This window comes from Larus michahellis, chromosome 8, assembly GCF_964199755.1.
Source record: "Larus michahellis chromosome 8, bLarMic1.1, whole genome shotgun sequence".
NCBI classification, from domain to species: Eukaryota; Metazoa; Chordata; class Aves; order Charadriiformes; family Laridae; genus Larus; species Larus michahellis.
The window spans coordinates 45,885,509-45,910,793 of NC_133903.1; the positions used below are offsets into that span (position 1 = coordinate 45,885,509).

General features: G+C 45.3%; 1 protein-coding gene across 10 annotated transcripts in view; it reads right to left on the minus strand.

The window, feature by feature from the left end:
* ERI3 (ERI1 exoribonuclease family member 3) overlaps positions 1-25,285 on the minus strand; it is a 137,413-nt gene that overhangs the window by 111,257 nt on the left and 871 nt on the right. For 2 of the 10 annotated variants that reach the window (XM_074597255.1, XM_074597261.1), the window contains exons 2-3: positions 16,028-16,302; positions 594-710 (exon numbers count right to left, since the gene is read on the minus strand). In XM_074597255.1, coding sequence (XP_074453356.1) covers positions 594-710; positions 16,028-16,279 — 369 coding nt within the window. In that variant the 5' untranslated portion in view covers positions 16,280-16,302. Of the gene's footprint in view, positions 1-593; positions 711-16,027; positions 16,303-18,885; positions 18,967-20,974; positions 22,843-23,523; positions 25,175-25,285 lie in introns of those variants that run through there. The other 8 variants (XM_074597257.1, XM_074597263.1, XM_074597258.1 and 5 more) reach the window with 6 other exon arrangements.

Below are 25,285 nucleotides of genomic sequence, written 5' to 3' on the forward strand. Positions count from 1 at the left end.
TGTCCTTGGCAATGAGAGTAACCAAGTAACAAGAGGACACTTCTCCAGCAATCATTTCGAGTGCCCCACAAGCACGACATCAAAAAGAAAGTCTTCAAAATACAGACGTGGGTTACCCTACTACTCTGAAGGACTCACCAAATCCCAACAGGCAGGCCCACAGGAGAGTCATTTAAAGCCCCTGAACCATACAGCCATATGACACTTTCTTCCCTTGGACCACGTTCTATTTGACCTTCCCCACCAAAGAGCAGCACAGCACAATCATGAAGAGCTTACGGAGAGGCCACAGGATTTTGAGCATCAGCTAACAGGAGTACTTGTATTTTGTGGTCACCCAGTTAGACGTTCATTAGCTGTAAATACAACTGGTCTTAGCTAGCGGATCATAGCTAGAGTTATTTACGAATCCGAACCGAGGTCTTTACAAGCACTGCAGTGACAAAAAATTATATCCCTTGTCCTTAACTCGAGGCTGGCATGACCCGCTGCCTTGCAGCCGCACCGTGAAGAGGCGACCCCAAACCCCTGGTGCAATGGAAACCTGCTTCCCGGGGAGACTCTTGGAGCACCAGGGAACCTTTGCACTTTACCTCTGTACAGAAGGGCGTAAGCTGGGGATGCACCACAGGCTGAACATACATGTGAAAGGTGGATTCGATCTCCATCGTCCTGCCATTCAGCTTCAGGATAGGGAATTCGATGATTTCCTGAATAGGGCAAAAAGAAAAGCAGCTGTTCATTTAAAACAAACAAAAAAATGAAGTTGGAAATGATCCCTATTAGCAAGCTGGCTGTAAAAAGAGGGGTCTGACAGTCCCAAAGAAAAAAAAGGTGACGTGAAGCTCTGAGCTACAAGGGGGGAAAGTGTTGCCGGAGCACAGAGCACATCCGACGCCGTGAGGGCAGAGGAGGAAAGTGCTGATGCTCACCGCAGCTGGGACGGGCGGCAGGGATGCTCAGCGCTGCAGCCGCACACACGGCTGCCTAAGCCGAACCTCAGGAACACGGCCCAGCACCACTCGCACATGCTGGCACCACCCAGGGAACGTGGAGATGCACTTGCAACGGGCTCACCTCTGATTAACAAGGACACCCCACGGGCTGTGCCCTCCCCAAGACCAATCCCACCCTTTCCACCTTGCTGTCTTTGGAGGACACCACAAGACAGACAACAGGAATTACTGCATGAAGCACCTCCTTCCCAGGAGAGGCTGAAACCAAAGTTATCAGGAGCACTGCCCTCCTCCAACAGAGTGAGGAGAGGAGCTGGAAGCTCCCCCCGAACCCCATCCCTGTGGAATACAGCACAGTAGCAAGCCCTGCTTCATTTTCCTCTTTGTAGCCAATTTATGCTGATAGGGAAATAAAAACGTTCTTCCTCAGAAGAATGTTCAATTATTTGAATAATCAGCAATCAAAAATTTACATGGACCTGTTAATAAAAAGTTTAAACAAATCCAGTTGCGATGGATTTCTCAATTATTAAAAAATATACATGAAATTAAAAAAGCCACCCACTGAATAAAAGCGATAAAATCCTTTGTGTTCACCCCCCTCCCTCCCCACTCCCTCTCCTCCTTCCAGTTTAATGTAAGAGGAGAAGTGACAATTTGTTTGGTGTCTTTAAAGAATAATTTGTCTATGTTATTTAATAGAGATGCATGGCACCAAGGTTCTGGAGTGCAAATGAGCCCGCTGAGTGATATCCATGCAACAAGCCTCTCAAATCACTTCTGGAGAGAAACAGAGAGAGGGGGAGAGAATAAAAAAAATATTGCTTTTTAATATTCAAAAACAGTTTGCAAAATTTAATCAAAGCAGAGCAAAAGCTAACATTTTTACCACTTTGACATTTTTATTAGTGCTTTCATAAATTTTTAAAACATGAATGGAATTAGTTTAACAACAAAAAAAATTGCCTGAAAACATCTGGAAGAGACAAATAAGAAATAAAAAAAATAAAATAAAAAAAAAATAATCCAACTCCTGCGAGTAAAATTAGCATGTGGAAAACGCAGCCGCTGCAGAGGAACTAACACAGCTTTTGGACCCGGGCTGCAAACCCCATGACCCGCAGGCGGAAATTATCGTGAGGTCATACATATGAGCTGATGACATCACCGCCCCGGCAGGCAGAGGGAGGGCAAGAGGATGGGTGGGTAAATGGAAACAACAAATAATTTAAATAGCCAGGAGAAACACCTAATTTCCACGGTGGTCAGAGCCCGCGGGCGCAGCAGAGCGGCTCCCAGGAGCAGGGGGCACACAGCCCAGACCAGGGCACGTGGGGAGCACGTGCCGCTGGGATGGGAAATTAGGGGGGAAAAAAAAAAAAAAAACAAAATAAAGCATTAACAGTGCTGAAGTGCCCAGGTGTAGACACGAAGCAGTCAAACTGCAGAGGACACAGGGTTGAACCGTTTCCCCGTGGTCGGCTGTGCCACTCTTGGTGCGTGCGTTGCAGGCACAGCGGAGCGGAGGGTTGGGCGCATCCTTCCCCACGGCCATACCGCCCCACCAGGAGTCACCCAGCTTCCCAAGGAAAGAGACAAAACTCCACTTGTGGGCTGGAAGGGGAGGAGGACACAGAGGCAAAACACCTGAGTATCGCTCCCCGATCACCTGTTGTGGTCCACCCAAACTCACCAGCTTCGGCCACCCAAGAAAACACAAGAAAATCAGCGTAAGAAACGCTGGACACAGCTGATCCCTTCAAAACAACTAACCACAGGCAGCAGCAAATTTCTGTCCAGAAAGAAAATGGACTCAAAAGTTTGAAGCCAACGGACAGGATGGTGTAACAGAGCCAGGGTTAACGCCAGGATATCACCAGCCCATCCTTCAAACCAGACTGGGGTGGCTCGTTGCCCCCGAGGTCTGCATCCTACCCGGGGGGTGACCGTGGAAGCGGGCAAGCCCACGGCAGGGCAAGACGAGCATTCCCTCTCCCAGAGACGGACACGCACCGGCTGGATTTCACAGCAGGGCTGCGCTGCCACGCCGAGATGGGTCCTAAGGGACCAGAAACATCCTCAGGGGCCATCAAGTGGCTGGATGCAAAGCCAGACTGAAAGACAGCCCTGCCGCTGATCTGATACACAAAGGCATCGCTCGCCTTCCAGAACCAAAGGCAAAAAGCACTTCCAGGAGGGTCGGATTAAGACAGACGGAGGAAATAAAAAAAACGTACTAAAAAAAAAAAATAATGTGGAAAATTTAACAATATTCAGAATTACTGCAGGTCCGCAGGAAGCGCGTGGCCAGGAGCTGGCGTGGAACCCCAGAAGCGACTTGAACGTCTCAGGAGAAAACGCAGCCTCTCTTTTGGGCTTATTTGGTCAGTTTTTGAAGCAAGTGGTAAAGGACCTTTCCCAAAAGGCTGTTTATCTGCACGCTTCCTATAGCGGAGATTTTTTCCAGTCTCTGGCAGTGTTTGCTCCACTGGTATCTAAGGCAACAGATACCAGCCCCATGAAATCAGCCCCACTCCTCACTAACGACGTTAGCCAGTCCTGCAATGAAATTTAACCTGTGACACTGCTGTACTTTTCATTTAAACTTTCATTTGGAGAGAAGCAGTGTTTGGAGACCCTGCAGTTTGTCCTGCTAATAAAGACAAGTGTTGGGACCTTTAAAGGTGCCATTCATCTTTTGCCTTTATTAAATTCAATTTTCTTAAGCCCATGATACATCATGAAATTAAGAGTTGACATTCCTGCAGAAACAAAAATATCTATCAAATATAAACAGAAAAGGGGGAAAAAAAAAAAAAGAGGCCTCTATTACCAAGAATTTATGGCTTAAAGTTGATCTGTTTCCACTTTTTTCTCCTTGGTGTTTTTTTTTTTTTTTTTTTACAAGCATATGGTTTGTTTTAGATATCCAAAATGTTATTACAGATCTAGAATTTCATTAGTAATTATTATGAAATGGTGAGCACTTAGACACACACACAACGCACACAACCCCCCAACCGGCAGTGCTGCAGGAAGGCAGCCGGGCGCTCTCTCACGTTTCACACTGTTTTGAGCCCGGTGAGCTCAACATGCTCAGCTCCATCTCCACCGTCGAGGACCTTCACTACTTCTTCCCAGGTGGGAAAGGTGGAGGTGAGAGGCACAAGGGAATTAAAAGTAAGAAGTTCACTGACCCTTTCTTTTATCAGCCTCTGATCACCCATGAGCGCTACCTTGAGACCCTCACCCATTTCCATTTCCAACACTGAGTACGTGTTCCGACTTCAGCAGTGATTTGTGCCAGCAGCATGTGGGGCTTCTAAGTCTTTCCCCCTCAGCTTTTCCTTACAGTGCAACCAGAAGTTATGGATTTGCTGAAATAATGCTGAGGGTGTCCAGAGGCTGCAAATAGCCGCGAGCTACCAGACGAACAAATGTACCCGTTTGAATTTTGTGAGCACTGCAATTAGGTATTTTATTTAGCACTGCAAAGTAACTTGAAAGGAAATCCAGGATTCAAACCACCAGCAATAAATAAGAGGCTTTTTATTTTCCTTTCATTGTCATGAAAAGTTGAACATGTTTTCTGTTGAGAAATTCTGCACGCGGCTCCCAATTACAAGGCATTTGCATTTATATTGTTGGAACACAGAGCTTCTAAAATCAATATTAACACGCTTAAAGAAAAAGACGTCGGCACCCTGTCCCCTCCCCTCAGCTGCGCCCCCAAACACGGTAACAATAGGAACCTACAGAGCCGCAGGCTTATACATATCCATTACCAGGTCCACTCTCTCTACAACAATCTTGCATTTATGATTTCACGGTACTTCAAGCAAATCTGTGTGACAGCTTGCTCAGAATTTTTGCCTTAAAAAAAATAATATTAAAACGTCCCCAAAAGAAAAAGATGTCCCAGGTGCAAACCTCCCGTGTAACCTAGCTGTCCCAGGCCAGTGGGCTGAGCGGCAGCAGGAGGCTGCAGGGTAACTGCGGAATGGCCCAGGGACTTCCTTTTAAGAGGGATTTGAAAAATTCATAAGGGCATGTGAAAGCACCGCTATAAACCCAGCCTTTCCCTACCCAACCATCCTAAATGAAACTCCTCTTCCTTTAACACCGGAGCAGGGACGCGCAAATTCAAATAGAAGAAATGAACAAGCACACAACTAAATAATTTTCTGTAACGGACAGATCTCTAGAGTTCAGAGAAGAAAGCACCTGAAGTTACACTAATTCCCACAGAGGAATCTTTTTGCTTATCATTGTGGATCTTGGGAGCACTAACAGCGTTAGACAAAAAGAATACAATGCCCAGCAAGAACTTCCCGGCTCTCAAAACCTTTTAATCCAGAAGCCCACGTGCGAAGCGGAGATGGCACACTTCAGGACACTGATTTATATATTTGAGGAAGACCGTGTGGCAACAGTTCAAAAGCTACCAGAGAATAATTTATCCCTTACGCCCACCCCCATGTGAAGAAGTTTAATAAACACAAGAATAAAAGATGCCCATAAAAATCAGAGCTGACTGTTCAAAACGCAATAAAAACAAGCAGAGACCATTGAGAGGAAGGGATTTTTTCTGATAAGGAAAAGCATAAAACTTCCTACAAAAAGACCTCTTTACACCTTCAAAAAAGGTAAGGGCAGAAGAGGCAAGGGAGTCTCCGTGGAGGGGGGACAGCCCCAGCACCAGCTCATTTTGTTCAGGGATGCTTTTTCCCCCCCACCTCTTTAAAGAAAAAAAAAAAAAAGTCATTTTATGCACAAGGAGCTTATTTCTTAAACAAACACTTGTGTTTTTGATTTACACCACGGGCTGCTCCTAAATAATTTATGGCGGGTTAAATTTATTGCACAGCCCTGGCCGGCTGCAAATTCGAATTGCCAAATAATTAGATTTTAGGGCAATGCTTATAAATTATCCGCCGATTTGTCCGGACTTGTTTGTCAGTTGCTTTGTGCTTCGGGTCATCTTTGGCATTTCGCTGTTTGTGTTTTAATTGCTGATTTACACTTTGACAGATGAGAGTTGATGCCTCCAAGATCGGGGAGGGGGCTGGGGGGTGAAGAGCAGGAAGAATCAGAGCTTTTAAAGCCCTGTGATTTTCCTTTTTTTCCAAGGCAATTAAAATCGAAAAGGGACGTAGTAAGGACAGCACCAGCCTAACAGATCTGCCTCCCCAGTTTCCATCCTCTGCCTTAATTATTATTTTAACTAAAGCCGTTTCCAAGTGAGCAGCCTTGCACTGGCCCTCAGGGGCAGTAACCAAGATGACCTCATAGGTCTTTTCCCCCACTTCTAAATTTTTATTAAACTACCCAAAACAAGTCCCATAAAGGCAACACCTCTGCAGTGGGGGACAGCAGGACTTCTGCTGAATCAGGGCTACGCTGACTTTCCAAAGGATGCCTACTCGCACACACAGTGAGGAGTCTCTCAGCGCTTGTGTCCCGGGTAAATTACTCTGTGTTACGGATTAACCCTGCCAAAAGGTCTTTGGGGAAGGAGCTGACCCCAAATTTATTTTTCCATCACCACCTAGCTTAAAGTATACATTTGCACATGCCCAACAATTGAATGCATTTAAACAACTGGATATAAATCCCAGAAAAGTGTAAAGGGAAACACACATGAAAATTGAAACACAAGGGCACTGGCAGAAGTATGGAAAGATCATGAAACACTGGGATAAGATGATGTGAAGGCAAATTCTGCTGCCTAATCATTGAATATCCAAGGTTTCTTCCTCCCCCTGCTCTTACAGGAACCTCACTGCCTATCCCAACACTCAGGCACTGGAGCCCAATGTCAAAGGTTGGATTTCCTCAAAGATAAACTGAGTTGCATTTTGGGTTCTGCACTGGCATAACCTGCCTCTTGTTTCCAGGTTCTTCCTTACAACTGTGAGGGTGAGGGACCATTTCTCTTTCTTTAGTAGAAGCTGAAATTCCCATCTAATCACATGCCTCCAGGAGCTTGAGCTTTAAGAGAGACATCTAGTCCATGCACCTGCCCGAGGGCAGCATCACCTCCCCCTAAATCATTTCTGACTTTGTCTAGGCTGTTTTTACAGACTCCAATAAGAGAGACTCACATGCTCCCCAGGCACTCTATCCTCCTGTTTCATTAGTCTTATCATTGGAAAGTTTTTCCTAATGTCTAATCAGAATTTCCCTTGCTGTTGTTTAAATTCATGACTGTTTTTCCTACCCACAGCAGATACAAGCCAGAACACTGCCTCTCTCGGTTTTCTAATAGAAGACCTCATCATACATACTTTTCTCTTCACTGCGCTAAACGCAACGCCAGTGCCATCCAGCCTGCACTCACAGGTTATGTTTCGCAGACCCCCGGTCACATTCACTGCTTCTCTTTTGGACACTCTTGAAATGGTCTCAATTATTATTTTTTTTGTAAGTATGGAGTCCAAAGTGAAACACTTCCCCAGCTGAGGTTTCTTCTTACAGGGCCAAGAAAAGGAGGATCCACGTGTCTCGCAAATCATATTCTCACCCTAAACTTATCACTGTGGTCTTTGGGACCTCCTTCATACCTGCCATTGTACTTGAAATCTCGACAGCTGGCTCACCACCCTTCTCCTGCGGTCCTGAAGGAAACTTTTGGTAGTCATCTGCTCCCAGGCTGGTTCCTGCCTCTCCACATCAGCATCAGCTCACCTGCCAAACCCGCAAAGCTATTTTGATCTTCCCAGCAGCACCCAGACATCACAAATAAGGCAGAACCTCCCTCCTCTTTCCACACCTGGGATGAGAAATATAGACCAACAGACATCAACATTTCAACTTGTTTCTTCAAGCACTACTGACATATATTTAACCACCCAGAAAATCTCCACCGACAAAGCCAACAACAATTTAAGCTTGTCAGTGTGGCGGAAGTTTAGTACTCAAACCAGGTTACAAACAGCACATGCACATTTCCAAATATTACCTTTCCATTGCAAGATGATGACTACACTATATCCTTTTTCACATCGGCTCCTTTCTACCGCAGGCAACCAGCCCGTGCAGTCCTCGTCGCAGAATTATCAAATCATTTCAGGACCCAACCTCTTCACCTGATATTGAGCAGCAGAAATGATCAATGTTCCCAGCAACACTAAAACATCTGGGACGGGTAGAAAGGGCACGCTAGTGCATGTAAATGAACACCCAGGGTTTTTACAAACATCACAACTAGCTGCTGGTGACAGCGCATTCCTGCCTGGCAGAGAGGAACTAAATAACCTAAACCAAGAGCTATTTTGCCAGCTAACAAGTGCACAGACCGACAAAGAGAAGACAAGGATGGCTGCACAGCCAGCTTGGCACGAAGGGGAAGTAAACACGAGACTCAGGCACGTCCTCTGCCAAAATCTGCCGAGCTGCGCTTTCTCTTTAGCAGGAAGGTTTTGTTCAAAACCTTAGGGCAGCAAAGGCTATGCCCCAGGAACCACAGCAGCCAGCGAAGCGGCATCCCTGTGCAGAACTTTAAAATGGAAGAATACTGCCTGTTTTTAAAATATCATGCTGGGAGGGATGCGAAATACCTGCCCTGTGCCTCAGAGGCCGCAGAACAGCAGCAGGCACGCACCGATTATCGGCGGCCGTACAGGGCCACGCACACAGCAAACGTACAAACCTGCGGCACCCGTTCCCTTCACTTCAGAACGGCACGTGGCATCGGCATTTCCAGCAGCACACGTTACCCTCATCAGCGGCTTTACAGAGAGGCGAAGAAACCTTTAAACACAATAGAGCGGCCTTGCACATTCCTGAGCTCGCCTGGATCTTTTCTTTTCAGGGTGACTGCCGCTCAACTACTTTCTGCTGTAACAACAAGTCTACTTAACTTTGCAACTTGTCACCTAAACGATGTGTAATGTTTGCACAGCTAAGGATACAGTGTTCAAACAGCGCAGGTGGGGAATTGCACGCCGGGATGCATAACTGATGTGGGGGTCTCCGCACGCTGCAAGGGAAAGGGCAACATGACTGATTGCTTTAGAGTAGTCATCTCATCGGCCTGTCAATAACCAGCCGAAAGCTAAGCAGGTTGGGTCAGGTTAGGACGGCAGCAATTGGCCACCCGAGCGCCTTGGTATTTTAGGCTTGTTGCTATAATAATGCTGGGTTTATATCTTTAAATAAGAAATGGCTTTGAATTATTTTTTTTTTTTTCATACATCAGGTGTCTTGCCTGGTGGTCTCATGGTTGTGCTCTCCAGATTTGGGTTCAGTAACTGTTTGTGTTCTCCAGCTCCTCAGGTTTTAAATAAATACAGCTAATTCTGTTGCCTGAAGCCATAACCCATCCTGTCAGATTCATATGGGTCACAGCAAGGTTGTCCCCGCTTACTGGGAGAACGGGGGAGGTCTCCAAGGCAAAATGACGACCGCAGAGAATGCAGCTTTTGAGGGTTACACCACACCTGGTGTCTCAGACCCTGCAGCAGCCTCTCCGAAACGCTGGTCTTCTCACTACATCTTTTAAAACAAAAATATCATTCTCCATATTGGTCAAGATCAGATTTCACAACAGTCCAAGAGAATTGCAGTGAAGCACATGACATGCAGAAAATATGATTAAAAAAGAACGGCATCTCTTTTATTTCAGATGAACCTTGTAGTACGTTCAGTTACGGATATTTATGTGCCCTTCACAGAACTTTTAACTGTTCAGAGGAACTAGCTACAATGCCTCAAAAAGTTTTTCCAAAAGATTGTTCAAAAAATTAACGCAAACTGAAACACCCATCTGAAACAGCTTTTATATGAACTATTTCCACTCTAGGCACTTAAAGCATTCTGACATAAGAAGAATAGTATAACAGCAGCCATAATTGCCAAAGAAACGATAAATTTATATATTTTTTTTTTTACTTACTTTTAGTAAAAAGGAAAAAAAACACTTTAAGTGACTGTGTTACATGTATTTTTAAGGGCATTCCTCTAGAAACAACACTGTAAGAAGCTGAATTGAGAACTAGTTATTTAAACCTACACCCAAGCTTAAGCTGCATGAAGACCAGTAATTGCAGATTAATATTCCACCGTAATACTTATGCACAAGAGTGTAGAGTTAAAGTTGCCATGGGAAACAAGCCTGAATTTCTTCACTTTTCAGCAATTCACGATCATCCTTAATAAAGGTTTTGGCAGGTGATTTCTAATGCACTGAGCTTAACAGTCACACAAAAACCATGCAAGAAGAAAGCTGCTATGCGGGGATTTCTAGGTAGAATAGGTAGGCACGGGCACATCTCCATTATCCGCCTCTGGGTAGGATTGTGACAATCTCTGTTACTTTGTGAGCTACCTTCTGCATTCCCATCCTGGCCTTCAGCTCAGACCACTTGAAGAGCATGCAGAAGATACCTCGCAGCCTGCTTCCCAGCAGATCCTCCACAGCAGGTTTTTGATTTCAGCGACATATTCATAGAATCACAGAATGGTTTGGGTTGGAAGGGACCTTAAAGATCATCCAGTTCCAACCCCGCTGCCGTGGGCAGGGACACCTCCCACTAGACCAGGCTGCTCAAAGCCCCATCCAGCCTGGCCTTGAACACTTCCAGGGATGGGGCATCCGCAGCTTCCCTGGGCAACCTGTTCCAGTGCCTCACCACCCTCACAGTGAAGAATTTCTTCCTGATATCTAATCCAAATCTCCCCTCTTTGAGTTTGAAACCGTTACCCCTCGTCCTATCATTACATTCCCTGATAAAGAGTCCCTCCCCAGCTTTCCTGCAGGCCCCCTTCAGGCACTGGAAGGGGCTATAAGGTCTCCCCAGAGCCTTCTCTTCTCCAGGCTGAACAACCCCAGCTCTCTCAGCCTCTCCTCATAGCAGAGGTGCTCCAGCCCTCTCATCATCTTTGTGGCCCTCCACTGGACCCGTTCCAACAGCTCCCTGTCCTTCTTGTGCTGAGGACTCCAGAGCTGCACGCAGTACTCCAGGGCTCCTGAGCTTAGGGTACAGCTCCCAAGGCAGCTTGCCTAACCCCCATCTACTCACCCCACTCGGCAAGGACTGCACATCTGTTGCTACAGCCTAAGTTTGGTGGAGATCAACATCCATTCCCATTACAAGGTCAGTCTATAAATCACAGCGGCTCAGGAGCAGAGAGGCATCACTCAGTCGTCCCTGCCATGGGAACGAGACCACGAGTAGCGCAGTTCGGGCGGCGGAGAGGCAGCGATCATTGCAGCCACTCCAGCTGCACCCACCCGCAACCGCCAGCCAGAACTGCAAGACGGATGTTCAGGGAAAAATGCCTTTAATGCTCTTTTACATCAGCACTCAAGGAAACACCGCCTGAACCCAATTTAACCTCATCATGCATTTGTACTTAATATTATCTCACAGAAGGACCGGCTCCCATTTGTTAATATGCTTTTGCCAATCAGGAAATGTACTATGATCATCCAGATTTGTTTGTACACTTAGAAATAAATTAGTAACTGAACATATGCTTATTTATAATCTCAGCATTTATGGGTTTATGTTGAAATGGCGAGTGATGTTCTGTATTTATAACTATGTCCAGTTTCATTTGACAGCAATTATAATTAAAAATTCCCCTAAAATAACAATCAAAATGCATGCTACACAAACTTGAAATATGTAGGATACACTAAAGAAAACTATCAAAACATTTTTTGTGTTTAAAATGTGCTGTTTAAGAGAACAAGGGAAGTACTGTCCGTAAACAATCTACTCTTCTGCCTTTGGTCACAACCTCCTTCAGCAGTAAGAAGATCTGAACATTTCAGACCTTTCTCTCACACAGAGTTTGGAAGAGGCAAATTTCTAATTCCCAACTGATTATCAGATGTGAGTGAAACTGAGACACTGAAGTCAAGTACCTGAAAAAACTGACATGAAAAAAAGCACAACTTCATCATTACCAAAAGCTCATTTAGCAACTTGGGACTTTCTAGGTCCAGCTCCTTCTGCCAGGTCAGGGGTTCGATACTCTTTTACTCCTCCAGGCAGCAGACATACAAAGCTTGAATTTTATTTGGGTTTCATTCAAGTGGCTTTAATAGATTACAGTAGAGATTAACATCCGATGTAGAAGTCTAATTTCAAATTCATCTTTCAACAGATCTGACTTCTACCTTCAGACTTTTTACATTTAAAGAAATCATCGCTTTTCATCCACTGTGCTGAAGTTGAAGGCAAGGTACTTGGCTTGCTGACTGCAAGAGGCACACCCACCCACTGCATTAATAAAATACGGTTACAGGCAACCCCGCATCTGAGCCTGGGGAGCTCCTTAACACAGTCACTGAAAGTACTGACCACCATAAACACTGCTGTATACAAGGACAAAGGGACAAAAGACCGAGACTCACTTACTAATGCATCTTCTCTTGTGTAGCTAAAGCACTACATGTACCCGGCTCTACAGGCTGACAGCGTATAAAAGCAGCAGGTACTTATAAACTCTTAGCAGACAGTAAAGGGAAAAAAAAAAAAAAGTCAGAGTTAGAGCTGAAAAATGAAGCACACTACCACCATCGTGGTCCAAGGTCCACCGACCTTCGCAGAGCGACAGCTCCCACCTGACCCCACGGGACTGTGGATCAAATCCCAAATGCACAAGGTAAGCTTTAAAGAGATGCGAGGGGCCAGCCATAAACATGCCTTACTGCCAACCCCTGCTGAACTTTGGCTGGCTAAAACACTCCATGACACAGACTGTGCCTCTATTCTTTCAGCTTTTCCCATCTATTCATCCGGAATGATGCAGTCAAACCCACACCTTCTTTTCTCTCTGGGATGGTCTCACTACTCATAAATATGTCCAAAAAACCCAAAAGCTAAGCTGTGATTTAGGGGCATTATCTGTTGAAAGCCACCAGAAGTCAGGACTGCAAGGATGCCACTGTCCCTCTGTGGGTGTAGGGCAGCGAACACGATGAAGCCTCCGTGCCCAACCCAGAAGAAGCAAAGCAAAGGGCAGCAGCAACGAGGCACTCAGCCAGCGGTCCCAGCCCCTGGAGCCACGATGCAGGAAGCTTCTCGGGGGAACACCACTGTCCTCGACCCTCCTTGATCCCCACTACGGAGGCCGTACCACGAGACCTCGGAGGGAGATGGGGCAGCATGAAAAGGAATGGAAATGACCGAGTCTTCAGGTATCCCGAATGAGCATGAAGGACCTCCCCAGGGATAAAGCCAGCGAGGCTGCCGGCTGCAGAAGAGCACAAGTAAATACAGCGGGAGGGGGAGCAGATGCGGCAATCACACACCTTAGCGTAGATAAAAAGACAGCTCTTTCAGTAGTTGCTGGTAAGAAGCTGGGATATTTTGAAGAGCAGCTAGTGAGAAATTTCAAGTGTGCTGCGCAGTGGCAAGTGCACTCTGCAAGACTTTTAGGCTGAGCTGGCTAAATTTACAGCTATGCCTACCCACTTAAAGTAACCTGGATCACAGCTCAGCTCTCTATGTAGCCTCCTTGTTAAATCCCAATGTATTTGAATTTCATTGTATCTAGACTTCTATTTTGCAGGCAATAAAACAAAAGCAGGAAAAGGATCAGGATCACAGGAAAGATCAGCACCTGACCATTACTACCTCCCAGATCTGTCCTCAGACCACATCTCCAAAACCTGTCTGCCACTGCTCCACTGAAAGATCCTGACAGCAAAAACCTTGGACAAAACATCACTGAAATACACGGCGCAGTTTGCTCACCATGACATACAGCCCAGCAGTCAAGAGGACAAAAGCCATACTGGTCAGCAAAAAGGTTAGATGTATGTAGGGGCATCAGCTAAAGTCTCATTTTATAAAGTTGCCCAATTCTGGCAGGTACCTTCAGCCTTTCCAGCTACACCAAGTGCCATTTCTCTATTTGTCAAACTAATTTGTTTGTGGGGATGTGAGGGTCTGACAGCCCTTTCCACACATGGTATGATGCAGACAGGCACTGAACACAGCAGACTGGAAAAACAACACTGAAGAACATCTCCACCTTAAAGGTGCTATCTCGCCAACAAAATATATAGCAGATCTGCATTGGCCCAGACCATTACTTTCCCTGGCAAGGACTTGGGGACAAAGCTCCTTAAAACAGTAGTAATCATATTCCACTCATGCTCCTTTTTACTGCCAGCTGTAAACCAGCTCCACATGCATCATGGTTTTGCATCAAAATGTGCACAGACCAAACCCATATCCAAAGGGACAAGGTAGATCCAATTTACAGCTTTGACAGGTCTGTGCACCCGAGGCGGAGCGTGCAGGAAATAGCCTGACATCTCACTTGGAGAATGGTTAAGACCCCGCTGGCGGAACTGGATGCAGAGCCACAACAGCCTCCCACAAAGACCCAGCAAAAGAGCAGGGAATTTGCTGTCCATTTTTCAGGAAACATGAGGGGTAGGTGGCACTCGACAAGGCACTACTGGGGAAGAGAGGAGCCAAGTCTGATCTCAACTTGCAGCATCCCTTTGACAGCACAAGCCCAAGGGAAACCACAGCTACACTGGGAAACAAACACACTGCATCGAATCACTTCGGTAATGAGATACCACATGGAAAACTGCTTAGCCTTTAGTATATTCCAAACAAAGCAAACCAAAGTTATCTGACCCAATGCATATATTACCCACAACATCCATAAGAGGCCAATTGCTTGGTAGAGGAGGGTGAGAAGTCTGAGTTCAATTTAGAGACTCGGAAATTCCGCCTGTTCATTACGATGTTTTTACCCCATTACCCCAGCTGGTTTTGGCTGGGGTAATTTTCTTCATAATGGCTAGTATAGGGCTATGTTTTGGATTTGTGCTGGAAAACAGTGTTGCTAATACAGGGATGTTTAGTTATTGGTGGGCAGTGCTTACACAGAGTCAAGGCCTTTTCTGCTCCTTACACCGCCCAGCCAGCGAGTAGGCTGGGGGGGGCGGGGGGCACAAGAAGTTGGGAGGGGACATAGCTGGGACAGCTGACCCCAACTGGCCAAAGGGACATTCCATACCATGTGACATTATGTTCAGTATATAAAGCTAGGGGAAGAAGGAGGAAGGGAGGGACGTTCAGAATGATGGCGTTTGCCTTCCCAAGTAATCATTACGTATGACGGAGCCCTGCTTTCCTGGAGATGGCTGAGCACCCACCTGTCCGTGGGAAGCAGTGAATGAATTCCTTGCTTTGCTTTCTTTGCGTGCATGGCTTTTGCTTTACCCATTAAACTGTCTTTATCTCAACCTGCGAGTTTTCTCACTTTTACTCTTCCAATTCTCTTCCCCATCCCACTCAGGGGAGCGAGCAAGTGCCTGGATGGTGCTTAGTTGCCGTCTGAGGTTAAACCATGACATCAATGCAGTATTAGTCTCTTTTCAGCAAGTTTTTCTAATTTTAATGGAAACCCTAGGTCCATCCGGCTGACAACTGAAAACATATTTGCTAACATGCTCTACACTACCATGGAAGAACTGTCTGCAGAAAAACCTCCATACTTCATCCGGATCTCTAAATGTCTCAAGTGGTAGGGCACTGGAAAATCCTCTGATGCTGAATTCTTCCTGCCTCGTTACACTCCAGAGTTAACACACAGGCAAGGTAACTTCAGCAAGATCAGATAGCTCCAAACTATTGTTCTTCTCTACTTAGAAACAGCATTATGTTGCACATATTCAGAGAATTCAAACTATTCTTTTCCTAACGCTGTTGGCTACCAACAGCCTTTTTCCTTGCAGAATCAAACAAGGATGCCACAAGTACTCTATTAATGCAGGTTCCCAGCCAAAAATGTTTAGACCCTCCCCAGTTCAGGCACATGACGAGCATTCATGACTTTAAGATGTTTCTGATAACACATGAATTGTCACTTCCTTGATGGAAATCAGTGTCCTTCGTTTCATTCCTACTGAACGGTCCTAGCATTGCTCCTGAGAGAGCAGGTGGCTGGCAAGAGCCCTGGAGGACGAGCAACAGAAAGGAGGTGGGACAAACCAGAGAAAACAAGTGAGCCAGGACTGTGCTTTTTCCTTCCACCTCTCAGAACAGCAGCAGCAACTTGCAAGGGGGTAATTAACAGGATTGACTATTTACCTGAGGATGAATCTGTGGTTTATCACACGTAGCCTCAAAATCCAGCACTAAGAAGTAGTGATATCTCTGTGGAGGGAAGGATGACATTGCTGCCATGGAAGCTCCAAAGCCGTGGGACGCCAGTTTCCTGCTTACGATGGAGCTGTACCCTTTGAAAACACCAGCCGGGAGGAGGGAGCACACAGCTTGTCTTGCCCTTGGAAGTAAGTTTGGGGGAAACTTTGCTGCTCCAGTATGGAGGAGTGCTATCATTGAACATCCAAAGGCATCTGAAACTGAAGACAGACTCACGTTACTCATGCACAAATACATCTCATCTCTGCTAGTATCTCTTCGCTGGCCTCCTCTGTCAGGGATTTTCTCCGTGCTTCCCAGTGGAGGTTCCAGCAGCGCAAACCTGAAATAACACAGTAACCTGCTCTAAGCACGACAGATGACATTTGGACTGAGCTCAAGGTGTCCATAATCGCAGGCAACTGGAAATTAACCTCTGCAAACAGCTCTAAATTAAGAACTATGAGACACACAACAGTCATGGCTCCAGGCACCAGATCACAGCCGCCTGCTGAACCTTATCACAGCAGAACACAACACAAACCACTTAAACATAGAAAATCTGATCTAAACCCCATTGAAATTTCTGAGGAGCCCTTTCATCTATTCATATACAAAGCAACTTCTGATACACGGTAGGAATTAAATACAGCAATACACACATCAACACTACAACCCATCCAAACAGCTTGGCCCTGTAACGCCTGTTACTTGTGCCGAAACCTCCCACTTCCGTAACAAATCCAGGCGTCTGGTGGACGGAAGGCTCCTCCCCAGGGAAGTTCTCATTTGCTCCGTGTACAAGGTTACTCAGAAATGTGATTCCAGTGCTACACTTGATTTCTTACTTCAGGTATTTCTCAGAGGGGGATATCGATTCAACAAACCCACACATGAACTGCAGCAACTGTAAAATGCAAGGAGGACTCTACAGGTTACAGTCTCCTTCCCAAAGAAATACCTCACCTAGCCATCACCTTCTGATGCTTCTATTTAACAAATGCTATTTAATAAACTACATTATCCATGTGAGACTGCCTGGATTTCCCTCCCCAACCTTTTTCTTTTAAAACGTTGCAGGCAAAACTTGACAGGACTGTCACTGCCCAAGGTGGGCCAGCCTCGGGGCTGTTCACGGATAAGCATTTATTGGTTTGAGAGTTCAAGCCAAACTCGTGGAGGTGCTACATAGCTGGGTGCAGTGACTGATGGTAAAAAACCAGGTGAACCGCAACAACCCGGTCCTCTCGAATAAGGATGAGTACCCCCTCTCACTGTATATATATACATATACATACACACCTCGCTACATAGACATGGAGATTTAAATCCATCCCCACAGTTGGTCCCCCTGCTCGTGGCTCTGGGCAAGAGCTCCATCAGCACCACGTGCCACCCGCTCTCCTGGTTTCTGAGCCCGGCCTCCCTGCGCCTGCGCTCGCTTTTTGCTCCGCCGTGAAGGGACACGGCGCCGAAACGGGCACAGCGCAGCGGGAGGACTCGCTGCCTGCGAACAAAGTTGCTGTTTGCACAAAAGACAGCGTTTGCTCACTCCCATCCATTAGTCCGTCAGGTAAATAATGCACGTGCCAAAACACACACTTAATGAGGTAAATAATACGCCTTGAATAACGGCTAAATCTGTATTTACCTGCGAGACCAGAGAAACTCGGAAGGACCAGATTAGGAGATAATTGCAGCTGAGCAGGTTGTGTGCTTCGAGTAAACACGCATTTGGTAACCTTCCCTTTCCAAGGTTTTGAGTGAAAGGCAAAAATCAAAGGAGCTGAGATGTTTAAGACAGAGCCAGTGCCCATGCTGCCAATTCCATGGCATAAATGCATCCCCACCTTGTGGCTTTCATGTTTTTGGGGGCTGCTCGCTTTATTAAAGCAGCGTGCCAGGCAGCAGGTACCAGGCAAACTGAAAACTTGAGTTACAAAACCATAACGAAGAGCCCAACGTTGCATTTATCCTGAAGGGGCTCAGTTCTACCTATTGCTTTTCCATCTACAGCGTTTATACTGTCATTAATAAATGCATTACAGCCAAATAGAAGTTAGTTACATCCACTTCTAACCTGCCCCAGATAAAATATATTTAAGGTGTATGTGCTTTAAATCTTCAAGCTACCAGCTATGAATCAAAAGGCCCATCACAGCAAATACAGTATCTCAGAATAAAGCAGCTTGTAAGTTAGTTGTGGTAAAACCTGGTCTTTAGCCTACTGCATAAAGTAAGATACACAGTTGGAGTGGGGGAGGCACGCAGGCTCCAACCCCTGTATCAAACACAGGCAGTAAAACATACATTATCCACCTGCGCACAGCCAGATCAGTACTTCTCTAATGTATCTTAACAGGCAAGGCTAGGGCATCAGCCATGATCCTCATGAATTTTCAGGTCCCTGAGCCACTGAGTCCACACGGCAAAGGTAAACTGGCCATCTTGGCAGGAGTCAGGCACGTCACCACACGGACATGGCAGCACCACTCCAGACCCTGGCACGTCTGTGTCACACAGGTACCCTGGGACATCATCAGAAGGGAGTAACAGCCAACAGCTAGTGGCTCTTTACCAACTTCTGCAGGTGGTCCACGTCTAATGACAGGATCAGGCTCCCCACCCTATAAGCAGCCTCCTTCCCCACCCTCCCGTGTAGCAGAGGGAGCAATGCTCCGAACAAAGGTGTGCGAGGGGGGGTACTTCATGCTGATTCCCCTATACAGACGGCATACAAATAATAGCAACCCCACTGCAAACTGTGCACCTTCAGCCAAATGAAGTTTTAACTGCGTGTTTACCCAGCCACTGCTCTAGGTGCCCTGGGAAGACCTCACATCATCTTCTTTGGCAAGGTCAGAATGCCTCAGAGCACGAGATAGCTGGTGAGCAAACACACTTTATTAGAAGTCATGTAAAGCATTTATAATGGCTATGACAATGCAAAGCACTAGTAATTATCCCATATTTTTTTCCAACAGACAACAGTGCAAGCGATGCAGCTTCAAAAATTAGAAACCCAGCCCTACGCATATAAACCCACATGTTCAGTGATTCCACTTCCAAACCTATGTAAAACACCACATATGTATTTCTTATGCACACAGGGTCAGATTATAATCTCAGACAGTGCAAGCTGTCACATCTGGCATTCAACCCTACTAGGTTAATATTTCATATCACACAGCTCCAATTCCTTGCACAGATAAATACGGAACATAATGGGACCATGAACTGAGGCTGGACTTCAGGAATTATTTTGACAGATTGTACACAGACCCAGGAAAACGTGACAGCACTTCACATTCGCAACACCCAATAACATGGGAAGCAGCTACGTGTGGTGGGTTTTGGCTGGAAGATAAAGTTTGCGTTACGTGCTGTATAACAGCGTGTGCCGCATGTGGTATCACCGGCTATAATCAGCAACTGTCTTTTAAAAATAATTAAAGAAAATATTATCCTCTGGATATCGGCTGCAGGTAACAGGCTGACCGCAGCTCTTGCTCGTTAGTGGTCCAAGCACACGATAGTAAAGCGTGACAGTTTGATCACCAGTAAGTAAGGAAAGCCAAGAGAAAGGAAAGTGCCAGCTGTAGCCATCAGCTTGCCAGGAGCCCCACTGAGCGCAAAGTGGAGAATCTGCACCAGCGGCTGTCGCGCTCCAGGCTTCCCACCAGGGAAGCCACTTAGGGGCAACCACGAGCAGCAAGGAACAAGATTGGGAACTCCTGCCACGTGAAGAACACTGGTGACAAAAGCCAGCAGGGCGTTGCAAGTGCTCTCCCCCACCTGCGGGACAGCCCCAAAACCACATGCAGAGAACGTGCACCACGCAAGTTGCAGAGGATTCAAATTAATCAATGGCAAGACAAATTAGCCTACAAACTTGAGCTCAATGGACACATAACATTAATATTTACTTTTTACAAACACATCTAATTAAAATCACCTGGCAGCAAGAGAAGGCATAACTTTAACAGCTTGCCTTTATCCCAAAAATATTCCCCTTCAATGTCCAGTTCGATAAACTGGTGTAGGGAGGGGGCAAGAAGACAAACACCTAAGTTCAAGTTGGAGGGTTGACCCAAGAAACTATGTTTTACGAGACCCTCCATTTACAAGTTAGATGACTTTGTTATGGCAATATGGCCCTCCACCATATTAAAAGATAAACAAACAAAACACCCCCCCACTAATCTAAAAGACAAGACAAACCAAAATTAAAAAATAAAAGCAAGCAAGCTTTGGGAGTCATATGCTTCAGTTTGTTCCCTGTGCAAAGCCTGGGTAGGGGCAGCTGTGACTCCTGGCCTCCGACAGACAACTGAACTCAAGGCTAGAGCAACCAAAACCAATCCAAGATGTAAGGCAGGTTTGTCTTAGTTTATTAAATTATAGTGTCTTATTTTATTAAATTATAAAGAGTAAAATGATAGAGTAATAAAGATGCTTTATGTAGAACAAAATTGCATACACTTAGCAACACCTGGAACAGAGTGTAACAAAAAAATACAGGACTTCCATTTTGGTAGCTGTTCAAATACATACTCAGAGGTCAAATGTGAGCCCATATTTCAGTTGTGTGAAGAAATAACTGAAGAACAATAGAGATAACTCCATTTTTTTAAAAAATCAGCCTTAACCTAAACCCAAATATTTCATTAGACAAACTACAATACAAAAATGACAGCACCTGGCTAGCCTGCGAGGCAGGGAACGAGAGACTATGAACAAAACCAGCTTATCCACTGTCACCGTCCAAACTTCCAAAAAAAATTAAAATAAATACATAAAGTAAAACAAACAACAAAACACAAAGCTTTTAGAACCATTTTAATAATGTAACATGACTTTAGACAAGTAAATTTGCTTTTTTAATTTGTGCACCTCACAGTATCATCCCTTGAACATGAATCCGGTACACTTCCACGGTTGCACTCCCTTCGCTTGTGGCTGGGTACGTCTCCAGCACTGCTACGCAACCTAGCCCGTGTTTTGGAAAATTTGTAACGTCACTTTCTCAGAGCATTGCCATGGGATGCCTATGTGCTGTCCCATCATTACTCAGCCCAGATACAACTTGGCATTAATCATTTTGTTTTCCCAGCACCCCGCAATCGCACCCAGCCTCTTCCCACTACAGATGAAGAGATCCCTGTTCTCAAGAACTTACAGTCTAAAATTAGATGCAATACAACAAGTGAGGGTAACTGCAAAGAATGAGGGTTACAGGAGCAAAGTCAGGCAACCGCTTATTTGGGGGCCACGTGCTCCTCGGTAGTTCAATTTAAAAAAAATAATTCACTCTGTGTAGGCACCGGCCTCCCTCTATATGGGCATAATGGAAGAGGTAAGTGAACACGGAAAGGGTTGACTAAAGGATGGAAGGCACTCTTGGGTTAAGGAAGGTCTCTCCCGTTTCTTGAGCTCATTCTTCCCGCTGCGTTCCTTGGCTGATATGTCAAAGGCACCACCAGATATGTCAGCTATGTCAGAGCACCAGAATCTCTTCCATTGTGACATCACAGACGCGATGGCTTGTGAGATCACAATGAGCGAGGCCGAAGGCGCTGATTTACTTAGGGAAGCACTTGCCGGGGCTATCGCACCCTACGAGGCTGGGAAACAAACACATCTCAGTTCACTTGACAACACAGTGAAACCCGCACAAGACTCCGCACCACCAGGACGCAAACTCATCCAAACAGACCACCCAGAAGCCGTCCCAAAGATGCACAGTACAATTCCACTCCAATTTTATTAGGCCACCTCCGCTAGGCAACCCACTTTCGTCAGTTCCTTGACTGGTCTCCTAAGACAGGCTTTGCTGTGTATTTTTAAACCTTCTCCAAGAGTAACTGGGGATAGGCAAACGGGTCTAAGCTGAAGTCTGAAGAAGTTCCACACTTCAGAGGAAATTCCACACAGAGGAAATGTAGAGGAAGGAAACAACAAAAATTAAAACAAAGAAGCAACAACAGAGATGAATAGAGCAAAAGACTGGAAAGTTGCAGTGGAAGAGTGGATTTGGTATCAAATAAGAGAACAGTTGCTGAGGATTGTACCAAGAACCCTCTAAGTCCAGTCTCCTTCCTCTGTGTGGGAGCCATAACGAAATGCATCAAGATGAAGCTACACAAAGTGGGGTAAACCAAGACAATAGTTCTGGGAGGCCAAAAGGAGACAGGCCTGTCCTTCCCCCTTGGTCTTACTCTCCTGGCTGATTACCTTACACCAGTTCCTGAGCCTCTCTGGCCCCTCCGTGAGCCGATTCAACCACAGGAACCTAAAAAAAGGGCTAATGCAGCCGGAATAAAACACAATTAAAACAAGATAGTTTCCTGATGGTTTAGTAAGACAAATCAGCTCAGGGCCAGACTGGATGAGTGTCAAAGCTGAAAGGAGGGGATGGGCCCACACTGGCAGAAGCGGGAGGGGGATGAGCCATTGGGAGCCGTTGGTCAGCTCAGCCACTCACCAAACCATGTACTCAGACCAGGGTACATACACCTGGGATGGCGTGGCACTTTGCAGGAAATGGAGAAGGTATCTTGGCTCTAGCAGCATAAACACACTCGGAAAGCCCATCAGACCATCCCATCTGAACATCATGTATTGCTGGCCACAAAGTTTCCATTCCATTACTCCTGAATTGAGCCCAAAAACTTCAACATCTTTCAGAAAAGTTTCTGGCCTTGGACTGAAGCATCAAGTATGGAGGCTCCTCACTACCTTCAAAGAGCTTGTTCCAATGGTCAATCCAGTTGCTGTCAAAAAATAACACATCTTAGTTTTCATACAAACTTTCCCAGCCCTGGTCTTTGAAGGGAGTTTGGAAATTTATGGCATTTCAGTGCTCTCAATCCACAGCAGAACTCCCAAAGCCAGAAGTAAGAGACTTGTAGCTACTATGCTTCTAGTCAGTAAAAGCTACTATTGCATACTGGCCTAATTTAGTGGAAAGGAGACAAAGCAGCCTGCCCTTTGTTTAATGGAATCTAGCATGCATAATTACTTGATTTTCATACACATGAATGCCACAGTTGTTCAAACCACTTATACAGCTGCACACCTTCTGAAAAATGAACCTGAAGATTAACACCTGAGAGTGACAAATGAATCTCAGCCTGGATTCAGGGAGACAACACTTGCATTGCTCAATACACTGGTCACTTTTGATCTTCACAACTCCAGAATCGTTAAAAGAAAGTCTGTACTCTGACAAAGCTCTGTCCTGGTAGACAGGCGAATGCTCCAAACGGGGTAGTAGCTACAGCAGGGCATGGTTTCCACACAAACCAGTTTCAGCGAGCCCGGAAAACCAGCCAGAAAAGATGTTGACCTTAATATTCAACCACAGAAAAAATAACGACTGTAACAAATACATCTGAAATTAAAAAAAATTTTTTTTTTTGTTGGGTGTGAAGTATCTTTACCTGCACAACACATCTGGAGGGAATACAACTTCCCAGCTTTTGGCCTGGGCAGGTAACTTCTCTTAAGGGAGAGAAAAGTTGTCAAATGGTATCTAGCAGCAACAGCCAGCGCCTCTCCTCTAGGTCACGCTTTGAGAGCCACAACTTCTCCTCTTCTCTCCTCATTCCCCTGCCTGCCATTGCACCATGCTGGTATATTAGCTCAGCACTACTACAGTAAAACACAAGGAGTCTGCGATGACCGTTTCCAGCAATAAAACGTGCTTCAGATCCAAGAACAAACTTGTGACAAATGCATAGTTGCTTAATCGCCTTCAGTGCTCTCCTTAAGTACAGCCACAGCGGCTGGTCCTACACCGTTTACCTGAACCTCACCAGACCCACGCTCTACAGTCTCGTGGCCTTTTACAGGAGGTGGCTACTGGACTGATACAGCGGCAGAGTCAAGAGCAAAAACTTCACACGTTTAAGTCTCTTCCAGAACTCCGTTCCAAAATTAAAGGTGGGAAAAAATGATATAAAAAAATAAAATCAAGGCCTACCACAGTTAATAGGGCCAAAACAAGATAAGCACCAAACCAGATGTAATTAGGCCTCCTAAAGGAATCAAATTGAAGTATTTCTCAACTGCAGACCAGAAACTTCATGTCATATCAGCATATACTCAATCCAAGGACTTCTTTATTTAGCGTCAAGCACAGGAGCATTTCCTTTTTAATGCTTTAATAGGTTTCTTCTTTTGGATTTTGGTAACACTCAAATCTGTCTGGCTACAGACACTAACTTTAAAAAAACCAAAAAACAACAAAAACAAAACAAAAACCAAAAAAAACCCCAAACAAAAAACCCAACACACCATTCACATAGAGCAACCCAAAGTTTGAGGAACAAAAACCATAAAAGGGCCACTCTTTGAAATAAGGCAAGCATTTAGTCCCCACTAGAAATTAACATGAAAATTCAGTTACAAAGGCCAGAATTCAGCACTTGAAAAGGGAAACAAAAATACCTGAAATCAAATTTCCCCAGACTACACACCAAAGAGTAATCAACTGGACTTCTAACACATTCCTTATTTTAAGAATAACTCATTCTTGGAAATAAAAGTTCAAATGCCAACTTTAACATCAAGAGATGCTACAATGTTGCAAAGAACAACTAAAGGATTTAAAAAAAAAAAAGTTACCATTAAAAAAACCAACCAAACTCCTCAAACAACTGCCTAAAAGCATCCAATGGGACAAGCACCTTCGGGATGTACCTGCCTGGAACCCTTCGTACCTCATCCTTCCTGCGGCACAGTGCAAGCATTAACCTGTTAGAAAACTTGCTGGTCCCTCGCATCACAAGCTGAAACAATATTAAGCGTTCAGACTACGCAGCAGCTGTCAATCCAACCATTTCTGGAACTAAAAGCTCAATACGGAAAAGAGGTAAGTAAAGAAGTAGTAAAACAAATGTCAGACTTATTAGCAAACAGGCCAGCAATGACCACGTAAATCCACCAGTCACAGGACTTGGAAAAGACAGAACACAAGGAGTAAATGACAACACCTTTTCATACACCTCAGTTTAGAAGAAACACCTGTAACAGTACAGCAGCAAGAAAAGAACAGGAGAAGAAATTCCTACTGCCAGTCAGGAAACAAGTAAACAGACCCTGCACTTCTCAAGCCTTCTCAAGTTTACTTCAGTCTCAAGATCCGAGACAGGTGACCAGTTCAATCTCAAAGGATAAAAAAAATAATTGAAAAAATAAACA